The 18,698-nt window shown below is 34.6% G+C and overlaps 1 protein-coding gene and 2 non-coding genes across 7 annotated transcripts in view; all 3 read left to right on the top strand.

Moving 5' to 3' along the window:
* Positions 1–18,698, top strand: part of LOC138179003 (uncharacterized) — a 201,149-nt gene that overhangs the window by 63,442 nt on the left and 119,009 nt on the right. For 4 of the 5 annotated variants that reach the window (XM_069111397.1, XM_069111396.1, XM_069111401.1 and 1 more), the window contains exon 2: positions 10,092–10,294. In XM_069111397.1, the coding sequence (XP_068967498.1) occupies positions 10,092–10,294 (203 nt within the window). Of the gene's footprint in view, positions 1–1,344; positions 1,387–10,091; positions 10,295–18,698 lie in introns of those variants that run through there. The other variant, XM_069111400.1, reaches the window with a different exon arrangement.
* On the top strand, positions 8,883–8,954 carry TRNAP-UGG (transfer RNA proline (anticodon UGG)). Its single transcript has one exon. It is a non-coding gene; the product is annotated as a tRNA-Pro (tRNA).
* Positions 9,257–9,328, top strand: TRNAP-UGG (transfer RNA proline (anticodon UGG)). The gene has a single exon. It is a non-coding gene; the product is annotated as a tRNA-Pro (tRNA).

The raw sequence follows: 18,698 nt of genomic DNA, 5'->3' as shown, positions 1-18,698 counted from the left end.
ATTCGTTAAGTACGTTTCTGTAGCGTATCTAAAGTGTTTTATATCCCTTCATCCGCTTCATGTATTTATAATATTTCGCGTAGAAACAGCGGCGATTCGGCTAAACACGGCCATAATTTCGACAAATTAAGTCATCATTGTCGAATCTTATTTATAGCGGCGACACCGAGAATAAGTGGTACTCGTTCTTGTTGCATCAATTGTTATCTTCGTCGTTCCTCTTCGTCCCTGATGACCTACACACCCGGTAAATGGGGCAAAGAGCGAGCCAAGAGTCGAGGATACACGGGTTATCTCATCGAGATCTTTAGAATGAGGTCACGCCGATCGCAATTTATCTAACGGAGATCCTCGTTCATTGGTACGCGCGACGATTCAAACTTTTGTTTCTACCTTTCTTTCACTCGAGCGAGATTCCTTTGGAAACGAAAGCGTCGCTAACGCGGAGAAAATCGTGTGCCTCCATTGATGATCTCTCAGCTGTATCGCAGTATTACGTAACGTATCCGAAATTCTCACGATCGTTAGTGGTTATGTGAATGTTTCTACGTTTCAAATTTTCCTCTGTTATCCCGTTATTTAGATCGATTGCTAATCTTTGAGAGCTTACGTAATTGAACGATGATGCAAGATACTTCTAACGAGTGAGAAATGTAATTTCAAGTATAAAAATATATCGGTATCATATCATATCGATAGAACAATATTTCAATCGATCGAATATAAATGATATATTAATATCTACGTATTTTCTTTATATAAATTTATTATTTGTGACAGTAATACGATTTATCATTGGCTGTGTTATGACTTGTGGATTTAAAGTGCGTCAGAGTATCACAGCTCTGAAGTATTACAAGTTAGAGAAGAATTGAAGTAGAAAGATCGGGCAAGTCCACTTTTTAGGAAAATCGTACTTGTTCAAGCTTTGTGTATTTTTATACATTGCCGAGCGATCTGTGCAAAAATCAGACAAGTTTAATACGTTCATAACAATTTTTCGACTTACCCAATATGATCTTTGGGAAGAAGAACTGACCATGTCCAGGACTTGTCCAGCTTTTGTTCTAAAATATCGCAATGGTGGCGCTAATGTTAATCTGTCAGCTTCGAATGTTTGGTAAACTGTTCTGTTAATTGCATGTCTTTCTTCCTGTCGATTCGAAATGTTTTCGAACGAACAGTAATCGTATCGGTCATCGGGAAGTAAACATGTGCCAACGAGAGACGACCAATGGTTTATCTAAGGAACTGTTAGTGGAGCACGGAAGAAAGTGGGGCAAAAATAAAGATGTGAAAAAATATTACATTTCAAATACCCGACATTTTCGTGCAAGAACCAGACAATTTAAAACAGCGGAGGAGATAGTCGTATTTTTCAAAAATGTAGGAGTATCATTTCTTGTATCATTTGTCGTACTAATGCCTTTCTGAGGCCAAAATATTAATTGCTTAAACGAGTCGTATTTAATTCAGTCTTATTCAATTTTTCACACCTTTTTTAAAACCTGCTCTTGCTCAGCTTTTACTCCAAGATCCTTAATTTCATTAGGAAAAATGTAAATGGTTTGGAACAGTGCGTGACATATCATGCGTGTGCACTTGGGAAATAGCAAAAATAGTTTTCGAAGGTTTTAAGGATAGTTCTATATTTTTAAATGTAGCTGCAAATTTTTCCATAAACCAACCGATGCATTCTCTTTTTCTCTAGAAAAAAATATCGATAATTTGTCGTATGAAAGACTAAAGAAACGAACGTATAAGGATATCTTGTTACATATATTTTTCCTCGCCTTTAGTTAAAATATCTTTTAAGCCAATCAATTAATTTTGTATTGTAGTCGGTAGTTTTCGTAGCTCGCGAACGTTTCGTGAGTTTCGGTTCGAGGATCTCCTTGTTATCGAAGAAGATAAAAAACAGATATTATAACACGTACGTATATTGTGTATTGAGCACAAGTTTTTATGAAATGCTTATAGCACAACTTGATTAATGAGGTTTTCTCAAGATCGCATATCCATCTGAGTTTGCTACAAGAAATGGCGATTAACGCGCTGCCTTGGGAGGAAACGTGTACATTTGTAGAGATTAGTTTGGTATTTTTACGTGAAAGTGATTTATTTCTGTGCACTTTCGAATGTTTCAACATCTGTTGTTACTCTTTCTGGATCATGAAACATAAATACTGGTAAGGGAAACATTAACAATGGATACCTGTTTTATGTTTTGCTTAATAACGTGGGAAACAATGCGATTCGTTTGATTTAATTAATCTATTAAAATTTATTCGTTCCGTTTCTCCTCTTTCTTCTGAGAATTTCATAAGAATTGAAATCTTTCGAATCTGTAGTCTGCTCTAGTTCATATCTGTTGCTTTGTATATTTCATATACAATAATTTCTATCCAATTGTATTCTATGTATAATTATATTTTTACCAAAGAGTAGTTGTAAAATGCACAAGTAATGAAGGAACAAGTAATTAATAATAACAATAAATTCAAAAAGCATATGTTCGAAAATAAATAATCAATTTTAAACAAAGAGTACAGTTTTGACACTGTTATCATTATTGAAATATTATTTGAAGAAACCACCTCCTTGTAAAGAATATTTAATTAGTATATTTTTCATATCTTGTTAATTTAGAATAACTGAATGCATAATTATGAAATTTAATAAACATTATATATAAAATGGCCCAGAAAATGGGTGTTTTTTATACCGAAGTATTTGTTATTTCATCTGTATAAAACAATAGGCAAGTTTTAATGAAATATCAGTAAAAAGAAGAGAATCTAAATGGATGATAAATGGCATTTACAATAAATTTTCACAAGCGATGTAATAATTGACAGGATCGCAGACATTTCTTCTAAATGTATTCTTTTAAAATATATATTTCGCCCGTTAATTTTACTCCGAAGTTTTGCGAAAATTGAATTTGCTTAATGGTTCAAATTTTTAAAATTTCGATAAAATTCAGATAAATCTCTCGGGAAATATGCTTTGCGTGTGTGCCTTTCGAAAATGACATCGGTAAACGTTATTTTGCATAAGATATTAACGTTAGATGCTTAAGAACGTAATCACTGGTCCGTTGTCGATATTCATCGTAGAATTTTGATAATTTATTCGCTGAAAACTTGAATAATATTTTTGTACTTTTACAATTTTGTTTTATGAACAAACCATATTGTATATTATTTTGACCACTGACAAATATACATATTTATATTTATATAAATAATATTAAATATATATGTATTTATATTTGTCAGTGGTCAAAATAATATACAATATTGTTTGTTCGTAAAACAAAATTGTAAAAGTATATATATCTGCATCGATAAAAAATGCAAAATTTCCAAACTTTGCAAAGGACCTGCAAGCAATATGATTCTAAATATTATTGTAACAGCTGCTGTAATGATAAATGAGCTTTTCTATTGCATTTAATTAGATCTACATTATATTATATTAGGTGGTGCGAAAAGTTTCTTTCGTTTTATAAGGGAATAATGGATGCACAATATTTTCCGTTTTATATTATTTTATCGAATTACGTATGATCCATTTTGTTCTATCAAAATAAAGATCACAGCGTTCGACAGATTAGGTTTCATGTTTGTATCAAATTCGTTGTTGTAAAAGACGTGTCTGTAAAAGAATGTCTCTTCTCGGACGACCTAATATCAATAAAATGTCAATAAAATTAAAAAAACATATATATATCGATCATATTGCTTGCAGCTTTTATCGATACGTTGTCGTCTACTTTCGAGTCTGTTCGATTCACCTCGATGTTAGCAGATTAACACGTAGAAAGTACCAAGCCTTAGCTCGATCGCGCGTTAACTGAAGAGAAATACGTTGAAAGTCTCACAGTGTCACATCACGTTATGGATGTAAAGAGAAACGTTCACAACGCGTAATGGTATTTCCACAATGTCAGAACATGTTGTGTGGTCGTGCGGCTCACGAGACAAATTTCGCTTTTTCACAATTTTTAATATTCGATCTTAACATGTGCGTGCAGTAAAGTAAAGAGCAGCGATCCATAAAATCATACGAATTTGTCTTGTCTACTGCCACATAAATATTTTGCTATGTTTATTTAGGACAGACATATGCATTTATGTTCACTTCCATTTGTATTTCTTTTCTTCTAACTAGCATTTCTCGTGCAAATGTAAACATGAAATTCTTTATAGATCGTAAACTGAAGAAATACATACACAATAAATCGTATTATTTATGGATTATTAAATAACAGATCAAAGAAACGATTGATTATCGACATATCGATTAATGGAAAATTTAAGCATAATTCCTTGCAATTGGTATAATCAATGTTTGGTAAACCAGAATTCGTATTACATTCGTGTTCAAAACTGTTTATAAAACGAATATTCGTAAAACAATTAAAACATCTCTCTCTCTCTCTCTCTCTCGTATAAAAATAAAATCGATCAATTATTCGAACAGCTCGTGTCGTGATTAGCTTGTACAGTAGTTGTTACTGCTGTGATTAGTTGGTACTATAATATATAAATAAAAACTAACCATCTAATTAATTAGTACTTTAACTTCTACCGTACAAACTATTTGCCACTATCTTCAAACCCTGCTATTTTTTTGTATCTCTCAGCATACATTTCAGATTCTGAATATTTTTCACCGTGTCACGTTTTACCACAAAATTACGAAATCCTTTGTAAGTGGATTTTTCTACGCGGAACAGACGATGGAGGATTCCTGCGTGGTTTCTAGATGGAGGAAGGAAGAGTAGGATTATACAAACGGGAGAAATATTTCCACGCAAGCCACACAATTGTTGTCCGGCAAAAAGCTATGGTATTTACTTACCCTTAAGTGTACAAGCGTATCGACGAGAATTTTCATTTTTTCCTTCCCGGTCTTTTCTTCCGTTCGCTCGTTTTTTCTATTTTCTTTCGTGCATCGACATGGATTTAACGAGGTACCCTTTTCATTATGCGACGCAAGAGGTCGGCTTGCTTAATGAAGAGCGGGTAGGTTGGTCGACGTTAATTGGGCGACGGGAGCTCAAAGCTCGAGAGCTTAACTCCGTCGCGCAAAACCAACGCCCCTGCTCTTTTCAAGCTCTTCGTAGCGAATGCCACATTGTTGATCGTCGTAGAACCGGTTCGCTTGAGCACGCTGTGGAAAACTTGGCGAAAGATGAATTTTTTCCGCGACACCCGCCATTCTTTGCGCTCCTCCCGCCGTTTTTCACAGCGAGCTTCGGCTTCCTTGTAAAACACGACTGCCGCAAGCTTTAGTATGTAAAACTTGGTACGTTCGACCATGCTTCTACAGATCAGGGCTATCCTTTATGTCTGACCTCTTTTACCACGAAATCCTACGTAGAACGAATGAAAAAGATGGACATTTTTTGGGGGATAAAGAGCTAAAGAATTTCAAAATTTAGTTTTATAATTTATATTTTTGCACGTAATATTCGTTGAATATGGTAGTCTGCAATAATTTTAATAATTCAGTGAATTTTTATAAGATTTGTTTAATAATCTCATTATTAGAATTAATTGGGATTAGTTTATTGCATTAGATTGTTAATTAGAAATAGATTTAATACTCTGGTTAATATCTGTGTTATTTTATGCAATATTATGGAAATGTGGGAGGAGTAAAAAACATATTTTCCGTACTATTAACAGTACATAATATTGTACGTATAGGTGCAAAAGAATGTTTTTTTAGATTTTGGGTAACAAAACACAAAAATTGTACCGTAATCTATTAATCTTTGTCACGTTACTTAACTTGGACTATTTATACCAGAGAGTTTGATGGTGCATCTGAACGGCGAAACTACATTTGGATATCTTCATTTGAATATTTACATTTGAATATCAAAGTTGTACAACGCCCGAATTCCTTAAACACAAAGTACCTTAACCCATGGTTCACCGATTAAATTAATCCATGAACTACAGAATTTACTACGTGTCGAGGACATTTCACGTAAAATGTATTTTGATAATAGAAATCTCCGTTATAATTAGACGGCAAATATTCCTATCGTAAATTACGAAATAGATTTCCAACTCATAGTCATAATGCTTCCATGTTTCATCACTAAACATCAACTGAGAATAGTTTCGCCTCGACGAAATTCCATTTTGGGTATAGTCTTACGTCACATCTGTCCGAAGAAATTTATCAAAATATTCTTGGAACCGGTTAATTGAAACGAATTAATTAAAAATCAGAATCTACGAAATCTACGATGTAGATCTCTACGATGACGAATCTACTGCAAATGTTTATGCAAATTGGTATTTTTATAGACCTGATTAAATGGTATCTATCCTGCATTTCATCCACTAAATATTATATCAAGCACTATACCTGGGATATTTTATAAACATAGTATCGCATGTTATGATATTTCCCCGGTCAGTTATTATATTCGCTCTTAATTGGAAAAAATTATAGACGAATCATGTTATAGCTATAATTCATATTTTATATGATAAAGAAACAAGTAGAGCGTGACGTATTAACAGTTTTAGTAAAGAACAACGTGTAATTTATAATTTACAACCTGCACCAAGTACCAAAACATTAATAAAAATCAGAGGTATCTTAAAACTTTTAAGCAGATATGTCCATCTACGAAATACGCTATTATATAAAACCAATGACGTAATTAATGTTATAATCATTAACATCTTTTAGAATGTTCGAGATTATTGAAATGAAAGTTTACTAAAATGTTCGACAGAGCGACAAAAATACGTCTAATCCGAAAATCCAATGAAAATATAGTAATATAATGCTACAGTAATAATAATAATAAATGCAATAATAATAATAATAATAAATACAGTAATATAAAAATAAAAAGCCGCGATTATCCGACGTGATGCGCAAATTCGGATAATAATGAAAGGTCAATTAACGTTTATAAATCGTATAATAAAATTATAGAAAAATGTTGATAATGTAACATCGTACACGTACTTAGGTTTAACACATTGTTTAATCGGTTTGAAGTTTGATTAGCTGATTTCACAATATCTCTCACTATCTGTCCTACTCCTCGCGTTAAAATTCGGGAAAAGAATGAAATTATGGTAAAGTTCAAATCACCTCTGGTAACACGGAACTTCGGTTAAACGTGACTCGAATAAGCGAGACCCCACTGTAAACCGTGTAAAATTAATTAATAATATATCGAATTTAAAAATCTGCCCTATCTAAATTATCTTGGAATTTTATCATATGCAACGTACCAGGTATAATCTGTGCAGTTTTGCTATAAGCAATTTTAAATTTCTTTTGAATATGCATAATAAACATTCGCGGTTTCGCGATGAATCGACTGTCCGAATTAGGAAGAACGATAGAACGCGTCGTTTAACGACCCGATGGCCTGCAAAGGGCATCTGTGCCAATTATCTTTCCTTCACGGAGATGCGTTTTAATCGCCTGCTCTGGCTTCTCCATGGAATTAACAGACGTTGCACTGCATGCCAGGCCGATTCAATTATTCGACCTCATAAACACTGCGCTCCTGTCCAATGAACGTTCAACTACTTTACAAGATTTGTCATTGTTACCTCGATGTCACGAACACATGCTCCTCTTCGCGTATTTCTGCGATAATTAACTGGAAATCTTTCTACCTGATTGATCACCCCTTTCCATCTACCAAGCGCGCAACTCTCTCAAAAGTCTGACAGTTACAAAAGTCGATAAACTTATAACGGGGAATAAGACGAATGCGTACGACGAAAGAGAGATAATGTTACGAAAATCAGAATTTGTTTCTTCTTACGGTCATCGTTAGTTATCGATATTGTGTTCTTTTAATTCGTACATAATATTAAATACTATACAATATATACTATATAATATTACTATATAATATTAAATACAAATAATAATAATAGACGTAATAATACTATACATAAATAATTTGAAGAAGGAAATTAGGAAGGATGCTCTTTAGTGGCATATAATTCTTCTAATTGTAAGCGAATATAATAAGAACTGCAGTATGCAAACTACTTAATGTCAATTGTTAGAGCATCGAGAAATTAATGATCGTTGGTATTCTAATATTATCGATCCGTACACTTTCATCGACATGAAATGTTCATTACTCAAAGTACCTGGAAATAAGATATTATAGATAACAGAAGATGGACATCGTGTTAATTAGTTGCTAAACTTAGAAAACTGCTGCGAAATATTTCTAATTATAGATACGTCCTATCGAAAGTAACTTCTATAGTTAATGAGTGTGATAAATTAGAAAAAAATTTCTATGATTAATTCTTCTAATATAGAATATGTAGTATACTGTAGCGTATAAGTTAATCTAATGACAGATAAAGAAATTGATGTTTTAATGCCATTGTGATGCATCGTTTCTAAATAAGTGAAGCGTCAAATTGAATTTTTTAAGCTTCAATTTTATGCTTTTAAGAAGCCTTAAAAATATTTTGTATACGTTCAAGGAAAGAAGTCTTCTTTCTAGAAGAAAATTTTCCTTTCAAACAATTAATCGTTTCCCCCTGTAATTTGCTATTGTATAGAAAATACGTATTATTTATATTCGTTAAAAGTAACAAACTCTTCGCTTGAAACTTACATGCGTACGAAACGTAGAATATACGAAATATATGCACGTAATAAGCATAAGATATTCTTATCGGAATAATAGCAGTGTAAAAGAGTCTAACAAAGTACAGTTTTTGAAATGTCCCGTCTTTATTATTTAGGATATGATATTGTTTAATTTTGATAAGGAATTAACAAGGGAAAGAGATTTTATAAAGTAAAATTCTTCTCAGTCAGAATTTTGTATCCCGAAATCTGTTCCGCCAAGGGGCTCAGTGGTCTAGGGGTATGATTCACGCTTTGGGTGCGAGAGGTCCCGGGTTCGAATCCCGGCTGAGCCCGTGCACTTTTTCGCAACTTTTTTGCAAAAATATATTTTTTGCATACAACATTCTCTCTAAACATAAGAATCGTCCTCGTAATCTTTTTAGAAGTAAAGTTGGAAGAAACGATCAAAATTATGTTGACATGATGCCTTTCTTCTTTTATACGTACGTTTATATTTACGTATAAATGTTTTTCTTGTAATTGGATCGTTTTGATGTAAGTAGGTAACACGTGGAAAGAATAATTTAGAAAATAGTAAAATTTTTTAGTACGAGCTTCAACTTATGGTGAAAGTATAGCAAAGAACAAACAGAGTGGCTCAGTGGTCTAGGGGTATGATTCTCGCTTTGGGTGCGAGAGGTCCCGGGTTCAAATCCCGGCTGAGCCCAATTTTTTTTCCGCGAATTTTTTTTTTTGTTATAGATCGCGCTTTCAATAGCTTTGTAATATTTCTATTTTTTTTTTTTTTTTTTTTTTTTCAGAATTCCGTATATTTTCTCAGAACATCGAAATGAATTTGTAACATGCGCGTTTTTTAACGATCAATAACAATAATCAAGCAGCTCCTCTCACATGTTTCGTGTTTTTCTAGAAATTTTAATTCGCCAAAGAAACAGATATTTTACAATTCTGATATAAATATTTACGGTATTAAATTTGCATTTAATTTTTACTTCATTTTACTGATACTTTCCAATTTCCAGAATATTTCCAAGACATATGACTTTGAGTGTTTTAATCTGACCATATGTAACAATAATAAAATAATATATTAATATTATAGAATAAGATAGTAATAAAAATAATGAAATAATAATAGAATACTATTTGTACGCTAATACGATTCCATGGCGATAATTGAACATAGAATACACCCAATTGCCTAAGAATCATTAATTAATCGCCACCGAGTATATTTTCTTTCAGACGAAACAAATAAATGTAGAAATGTCAGAGATACCTGTTAAATTTCAAATGATCGTCAAACGCGGTGTTTCTTTTATCCGGCAACACTCGGATCGTCGTCGCAGACAAAGCGCGTCGTTCCCATTGTCGCTCGTTAACATTATTATCAACTCATTGAGAATCAGTATCGTCCTGTTGTGCGGGTGCAATTGACTAAAAGCATTGTTGTTTATCTATTATTCCAGGCCCAGCACCATGGCGGCTGAGGAGGGTACGCTGAGTGGCGGACTTGGGGCGAAATTAAAATGTCCAACCCCTATATCACGCTTGAGGGTGGAGAAGATCGAGGGTGGTCTCATGGTAGCTGGGGTTGTAATAGCTGCGAACTGCCAGATTGCTCTTCCGGCATTCGGCTTTCTCTTCATGCTCGTCGGCGCTGTGCTCACTGGTTTGTATCTTCCTCATTGTTTCCACCCACTCAACTACCTACATAATATCGATATTCTATATTTGCCAGCATTGTACTCTGCTTCCAATTGTCTGCTAATATCGGGACAAAGTGACGAACGACAGATCCTTGACCGTTGTTAACGATTTCGTGAAAATGTCCTCGTATCAAACGAAGCAGCTGCGCGCCAACATGCCACAACTACTCGTTCGTATCGAGCATCGATTAGAATTGTTTCGCTTGCCGAACAGCAAGAAACGGTTGAACGCTTTTAACCTAATAGATGTTTGCTCTTGTAGTTAAAGAAACAGCGTAAAAATATGTCCTACAATTCCGTCGAATATACGGCGCCTCGCGAAGCTTTTTTACGAACATATCGGATGCGTTGTATGAAACTTTTTAAAAATTTCGTGATTACTGTAACGAAACGCGACTGTCTTGATTATAATAGGAACATTTGAAAGTGAACAGAAAATGCATACTGAAGTTACAAGACATTTAATATGAATATACAAGGTGGTTGGTAACTGGTGGTACAAGCAGAAAGGGGGTGATTCTACGCGAAAAAAGAAGTCGAAAATATAGAATACAAATTTTTCGTTTGAGGCTTTGTTTTCGAGAAAATCGACTTTGAATTTTCGCTCGGTACGCGTGCACTTTATCACGTTTCGTTATAACGGATCTCACTGTAGATCGTTGTCTCGATGGAAAAATTAAAAAAAAAAAAGAAAACAAAATTAAAAAAAAATTGTTATTCTATATTTTCGACTTCTTTTTTCGCGTAGAATCACCCCCTTTCCGCTTGTACCACCCGTTATCAACCACTCTGTATATAGACTTATTGATATTGCTTATTGGTACACAATTTGAATAGTATTCAAGTTCATTTATACAGTTCTTAAATATATATTTATTAGCAACAATTAGCGTCAGATGGTCTCTCTACATATGGTGTCTCTACATATATTAATACAACGAATAATGGGCTGTTGAAACACTTTGGTGATCTTTGCGAAGTGTATGCTTCCAATAAATATCTCGTGATTTTTATATGCATTTTCAGATTCATTCAGATTTTACCAACGTAATCTCGATAGTCGTATCTCGTTACGGTGTTAATGAAATTTCAAAATTCTACAATATGTATAATATGTTGTACAAATTGTATAAAACGAACATAAGATGTTTCTAGGAACGTTCGAATAGTTTCGTGAGCCACTGCATACGACGTCAAAATATCTTTTGAATTGATGATTTACATAAGATCGATAGTTTAATGAATATTTTTGGAGAAGCAACGAGTTACATCGATCGATGCATCAAAAAGTACATCGCTGGGTATACACAATAACAACGATATTGTTTCTTAGTAACAGAATATTCTTTCGATAACAAGCAGGAAAATAAGGATGCATAACAACGAAACATTTTCTTTTCAAGAGGATATTAAGCTGTTGTCGTGTTATCGATCGCGAAAACGTCGAGAACCTTAGACAAAGTCTTTTCTTAAACTTATTCTGATAAAAGGAAACAGCGAAGTCTAGCGAACATTCACGAGCAAATGACCGTGTGTTGTAACGTCTTCTTCTTCGCCGTGACTTCTCCAGTTCGTAGTATAATATTCACGTTGTTAGTTCTTTCATAGAGCTCGAAACCTAGGCATTTCAACGTCTTTTTGTTTTCTTCGCGTTGCTCTTACGTTTCGTGCTTTCCGCGTTCTTTCAATTGAAATTTTAACATTTGTTAAATTCTCGTCGCACAGTCGTCTCTTTTGTTTGATTGCTTTTATGCTCTCATGTAATTTTACTGGAATCAACGAGCGCTTATTAAACTCTACGGAAGATAAAAATATCGATGTTCAATAGGAACAAATGAAATTTCCTGCTCTGAATACATTATTTCAAATACATATCGATATTCGATTTTCTTTGACCGCTTGATTATTCTTTCGTTCATTATGTCGTTATATTCGTATCGTTTGAAATGATGTTTCAAACGTGCTCTTATCTTTCGGAAAAAATATTTCAGTTTAAAGTCCAAATTCATTCGTTTCGAACTTCTGTCCACAAGTTTGCTTGTTTTCTTACGTGAAAATGTATCGAGTACGTAGGCAGTCGTCGTGTTAGCGGTTTTTTTTCTCGTAATTATTGCTTATGACAAGACGGATTTTTATGCATTTGTGGGAAATTTGAAGGTGCAAAATTGTGTAAAATCTACGTGATATGAAAAAGCGTATCAAATATGCAAAATATGGCGCTTTGCGTAACGTTTCGTAGGTAGAAATTTTCCACAGAGACTCTATTTTTCAAATTGTTTCAGAAACCCGAGTTTGCATTAAAATCTGTTGTTTACTGACGACATTAATATTCAGTGCAGTAAGCAGTCGATATAATGAAGACTAAACAAATGCAGAAGCGTAATAAACTTGCGTAAGCGATGGATCGGTATCTTGAACTCGTAATTCAATGCAAAATAATTGTTGCACCGTGGCGAAGAGTGGCTCGGTACTTTCCATTTCGGAGAAAGTGCACAGGATGCACATGATTCTCGAATTATACGAGAAAGTTGACGAATACATCGATATACGTATATCACTGTTAGTATAAGCAGTAGATTCATACAATACGCAGATACGAATATTATGCGCGTACAATAAAAATATTTTTTCCATGCGTCAATCTCAACATCAGCAAGAGGAATATATTTTTTAGCCGACTGTTCACAATTACGTCAATCGCTATAGTAGGTTATTAACGACTCAGTGGAAATTATAGATCGAAATAATTAGTTATAATTAGTCGAAATAATAATTATAGCGTCATAATTTTTCGGCAAGATTAGTCTGTTTTGAAAATTTTAACAATCGTAATGTTTAATTAAAGCGTTCTAGTCTGAAATCTTTTACGCTGGTGGAATTACCATTAAATTATGATCTAACAGCAGCAAATTTGTTGCGGTCTAAGATGAGATATGATGCACAGTAGTTTTCGTGTTACATAACACTACATATTATAGAGCGCGTCTTTAGAGAACTATGGTTAGATTAACATTGTGTCTATCATAATTCTCGACATTCTGTTTTAAGAAATGATCAAAGATTAACTTGTTTCGAGAGAATTAACGTGAGCACAAGCTATGGGTTAGGAGCCAGGATATTTAAGCAAACACGTAGGAGCTGCAACTTTATATTTCATTCTCTCAAAAAAGCTGCGTTTCCAATTACTCTGAAATTTACTGAATCTCTGAAATCAGAAGTATAAAGTATTTTTTTTTATATATTTAATTTAAGGTATAACGTTGGATTACTGTGAGCAGTATGTGTGTGTATGTGGCTGCAAAAATTCAATTATATGTGTCGGAGAGGAAAGAACACCGGAGCCTCTGGAATGCTGGATAATCCCGCAACATTGTAACCTGGAGTCTACTATAGCTGTAATTAAACAATTGTAATTATTCAACCTAATGGTAATCGTCCGAGATTAGTAATAGTGAGCTTGGGCTCGAGGCGACCGTCGGTCGCCAACGTACCCGCGGTCAAGGGATGAACGCTTTGTCTAACAAAGGTATGAAGTAATTTTATAGCCGCCCTTAAAAGAAATATCCCTGGCAAGACATGACAGTAAACATTCTAACGGTCTCTGTCCCGTGGCCACACACAGCTCCTATTCTTCGAGTAAGATGTTTGCCAGATGTCAATGTGCCCATTAGCAACCTTCTCTCGAGGGCAATTAGCATCTTTTCTAACCACCGGTATGGAAATTGACCAATTAGCAGCAATGCCAATTTCCCTTACCCTCTGAACGAAGACTATCCTCGGCGAATCCGATGATCTGGGGCCCTTAGACACGCCCCCGAGATAGTTTTCCTCTGTGGCATCACCGGGACGAGGGAGGCAGTCTTTCACGCGATCTCGTCAACTGAAGGGAGTAACGTTCTTACGAATTATTGTGCGGACTTAGACTTGGCGAGCACGTTCATCCATCATCCCTCTGACCGCGGTTTCGTTGTCGTACCCGAGACCATTGTTGCTAGTATCGCGGGTGCCTAATCATCATAGTCAATTGTCAAATTTGTATCATCCGCGCCTGTGCTAATAAACCGTGTCTTTATTGTATCGCAACGATGGCTAATTTCAATGAAGACTCAACCAACACTCACAATCCTGACCACAATGTTGCTCCGACATCAGAAGTGGGATTGGAACCGCTTAAAGTGATTCAGGAACAGATGGCCTGTATGCGCGATTTAATTCAGACGCTAGCGCAAAAACCGAGGGAGCTTGAACCGAGTGTGAAACCCGGAAAATTGTCGTTACCACGCTTTAACCCCGAAGTAGCAGGCGCCGATCCAGCCGCGTGGTGCTTGGCCGTTAGTCGGCTTGTGAAGGACAACCCTCTACGAGACAGTGCGTTATACTCTGCCTTAAGTGAAGCTTTAGAAGGTTCTGCGGCACATTGGCTGACGCAAACGATGATAGACGAAGAGATAACCTGGTCTACTGTTAAGGAACGATTCCTTGTGCATTTCGGTGGCCAAGAGACAACGTCCTCGTCGTTAATGAAAGTATCCAAGGAACCACAGGGAAAGGACGAATCTCTAGGGGCTTATTACTGTCGTCTTTATTCCCTCCTGAAGACGAGGTGGCGACATTCTACGAAGGATGAAATGCTTACCGCCATCATTCTCTTCCTGGCAAGCATGCGTGACCAACGTTTTAAACGATTGGCTCTCACGAGCGACATCAAGACGGAGGACCAATTTCGAAACGAGATGAGACCCTTCTGTTACGAGGAGGAACCGACATCTTCGTCAAGAAATACACCGGCGGAACCTGAAGCCAAAAGATACAAGCCGTCGGCCCACCACGTGAAGTGCCTTTACTGTGGAAAACACGGACACAGAATAGCGGAGTGCCGCCGTAGGATGCGGAGAGAACAGCGAGGAAATACACAACGCCCGGAAGGAAGACGACCGGCAACATCGCCCCAGGTGGTTTGCTTCAAGTGTAAGGCGGAGGGCCATATCGCACCAGATTGTCCGCAACAACAAAACAGAAAATTCAGCCCCAAGAACAAACCCCTCCCCGACATATGTATTGTAAATGTTGTATTGTAAATTCATGCATGGATTGTGGTGTGAGCGGGAGAGAGACACGACAACCATTTTATTTAAACGTGGGTGGACAGCGATATTCTGCCTTCTTTTATTTTTATTTGGTTAGTTGCAGTCACTTTTTAAAGAGTAAGTCATAGAGGCATAGGCTTGGTTTCTTCAACAAGAAATAAATAAAATAAAATAATAATTGTCAAAAGAATTATTATATCTAATAATTTTTCGTTATATTATATCTATTTTATTTAGTTATATTATATTTAACGTCTTCGAACGTTTCGTTCTTCTTAAATTTTAAAATCGTGGAAAGAGTTCAGGCTTGTACGAATATTTGTTCTTACATTTCATATAAATGTACCATGTACATGTGTGCAGGTATGTGAAAGTTCACTACGCAAATTTTTTCCCAGCCTTTGGTTTACTTTACAACTTGCTTGCTGAACTTCGTTTCTTTTTGTTTGAACGTTTGCAATAGTAGCGAAGTTTGTTTTCAGAAGGGAAAGAGAATGTAACATTTTCAGATAAAAGTGACATTTGTTTTTCTTGCTTTAACACACTGCACCCACTTCAAAAGAGTGTAATAAAGTTTTATCGTTACTGTGTATATTTTCGTACGTGTTATATTGGACGTAAATAGTCATTCATGCAAACTTTTCTCGTGGCTCGAGTTCGGAAAGCACAACTCGCAACGCGTACGACTGTGAAGCAGATTGCAGCTCGAGACGTATCTGATTTTTACGCGGAAATGAACTTTTCCTGGAATCTTGAAACAAGAAAACCATCTCAGGAAATTGCACCAACTTCCGCCAGCATTTTTTATGCTGTACATCTCATAAATAGTTCAGCTGTTAGTTTTTAGCGTTTATTCATAAATGGCAGATTTGTGAGAAAAATAGAAAAGATAAAGATACGATGTTCTGACTAGATATTTTAAGTTGTAAATGATATTTAAGCGTTTTTAAATTGATCGCTGTAATTCCTTCAACATAATAATTATAAAGAGATATATATATATCAACGTTACATAATATAAATAAATAATATATTACAATGTATTATAATGTATAATAAACTACGACAGGATAGTATCATTAAAATATAAAGACGAAAAATTTCCTCAAGTTTTTAGCGAATTCAGAGTCCAAAACTATAGAATTTTCCAAACAGTAAAAGTAGTCATATCTTATAATAATGTTATTAACGTTACAAAGTGCTCATGTAATTTTTCTATTATTTTGTATTTTATATATTTTGTGTTTTAATAATCCCATTATAATACATTGTAAGTAATTGAATTTATCTCACTAATCGTTTTCATATAACGCAAAGAAAATTATACGTAGCTGACAGTTAAAAAATATTCATGTTTTTTTCCATTACGCAAAAAGCACACGGAACATTAGAAAAATTGCTCGGTCTGTCGTGAAGCTTCTATCTTGTTTATAAATTTATTGCTCGTGGGAAAGTGGTGAGAATAAAAGTAGCTGACGAACCCTATGTATATCGAAGCAAATAATGGCGCGATTTTCCTCCTCGATGAAGATAACGGCGCCAGAAAATTCTTTGCAAGATATCGGGGCGTGGAAAATTTAATTTTCGATATACCCCAGCCTGACGAGACCCTCGTAAATCAGTTGCCAGCCAATCTAATGTATGCAGTGAAAATTCAGAACAAGTAATTCCAACGTCTAGCAACTTTCGAATGAATGTCGGTTTCTAATACATTTCGGATTATAATTCCATACGTGCGTGCAAGCTTGATTACATGCTCTCTCGCGTAAACTGAGATTTATTATTCAACGTCTTTTTCATTTGGTGTTCTGCAGCTTTCTATCGTAGACAGAGAAACGCGTATTGCACGAAATAAATGCTTCTTTCATGAAAACAGATGGAGAGGAAAGCATCGCGTATTGATAACAGGAATATTTTTCTTTTTACGTGGAAACGTTTATTCTAAAGTATGTCAGATTGCGTTTTTCTTTAATCTCGTGTAATGCAGCATAAAATTAATGAAAAGAATAAGATATACCTGCGGCCTAGAGATTTTCTAGAAGATTTAAAAGGACAGATAAAATCAGATACAGCTGTAAGCAGAAAATATCTCGTAATTCAAATCTCTTTAAACGATGATATTTACTTGAAGTATTTCGCAAAGTAATTATTTCTCGATCGCTTTACCTCGATCATCGCTTACGTAAAACAATACGAGGAAAATATTGCAATTCTCAAATGCACACGCGTTGTGCATTATGCTGCACCCGCAAAATATTTGTGATCTTGCAAATATGATATTCTTTATTTATTATTCATCTTTCTCTTCCAACGTGTTTCTTGATTATATTAAGGAAGAGGATATGATACGTTTACGCTTACATGGACTACTGTGCATAATACCAATAAGGATGATTTAAAAGAGCAGATAAGCTAGAAAACATTCTTTTTCGTTCTGTTGAATTATGTATTTTTACTTTTACATCCGCTTCTATTTTCTTTTTCTTATTATTATTATTCCTTCCTCGATGGGAAATATGATTTTTGGAAGCTTTTTATATTTTCCTAATTTCTATAGGATTCCTTCGATAAAAATTGTTAATGGTATTATTAAAAAAGAATTTTTGGAATAAGCGATCAATTGAATTAGTATTCGTGAAATTTCACTTTCTACTCTTCTTACTGATCTATCTTGGATGCATAAGTGTTTCATGAATAATCACATTATATTATTGATATCGGTAACGTATACTTCAATATTTGGTAATTATGGCTATTTCGATTTCATAGGTAATTTTAATAAAAGAAGATACAACTTAAAAATATGTTTCGTTGCACTTTAGCAAACTGAAAACGTGTTTTTCTTATCTTTTGCTGAACTGTATATATATATTTAAGAAAATATATATATAATAAATTATATATTATAAAAAACAAAAAATATATAAAATATAATATATAAAAAATATATATATCTAATAATGTTAATCCCTAGGGAAAATGGAGTTTATTTTGGGAATAATTAAATTAAATACGATAGCAGTTAATCACGAATTTACTACAAATTTTACCTGCAAAATCGAGAATCGATTTTTTAAGTCCTAAATTACAGTTCTTCTCCATTCAGCCATACCATTCCATTCAGCAAATTACTGCCGGTAAAACAAAGGAAACGTAGAAAATGTCGATTGGCGCGTAGTTTGGATTCTATAGAATTTACATATATATTTTTTTTAATGTTCTTCAGTTCCATTGTTCCTATTCAAAACGTTTTACTCGTTTATTATATACATTTCTTAAA

This window comes from Bombus flavifrons, chromosome 4 (genome assembly GCF_040668555.2).
Source record: "Bombus flavifrons isolate JBK064 chromosome 4, iyBomFlav1_principal, whole genome shotgun sequence".
NCBI lineage: Eukaryota > Metazoa > Arthropoda > Insecta > Hymenoptera > Apidae > Bombus > Bombus flavifrons.
Note: the sequence above shows the minus strand (reverse complement) of the source record. Positions and strands in the feature narration are given on the sequence as shown.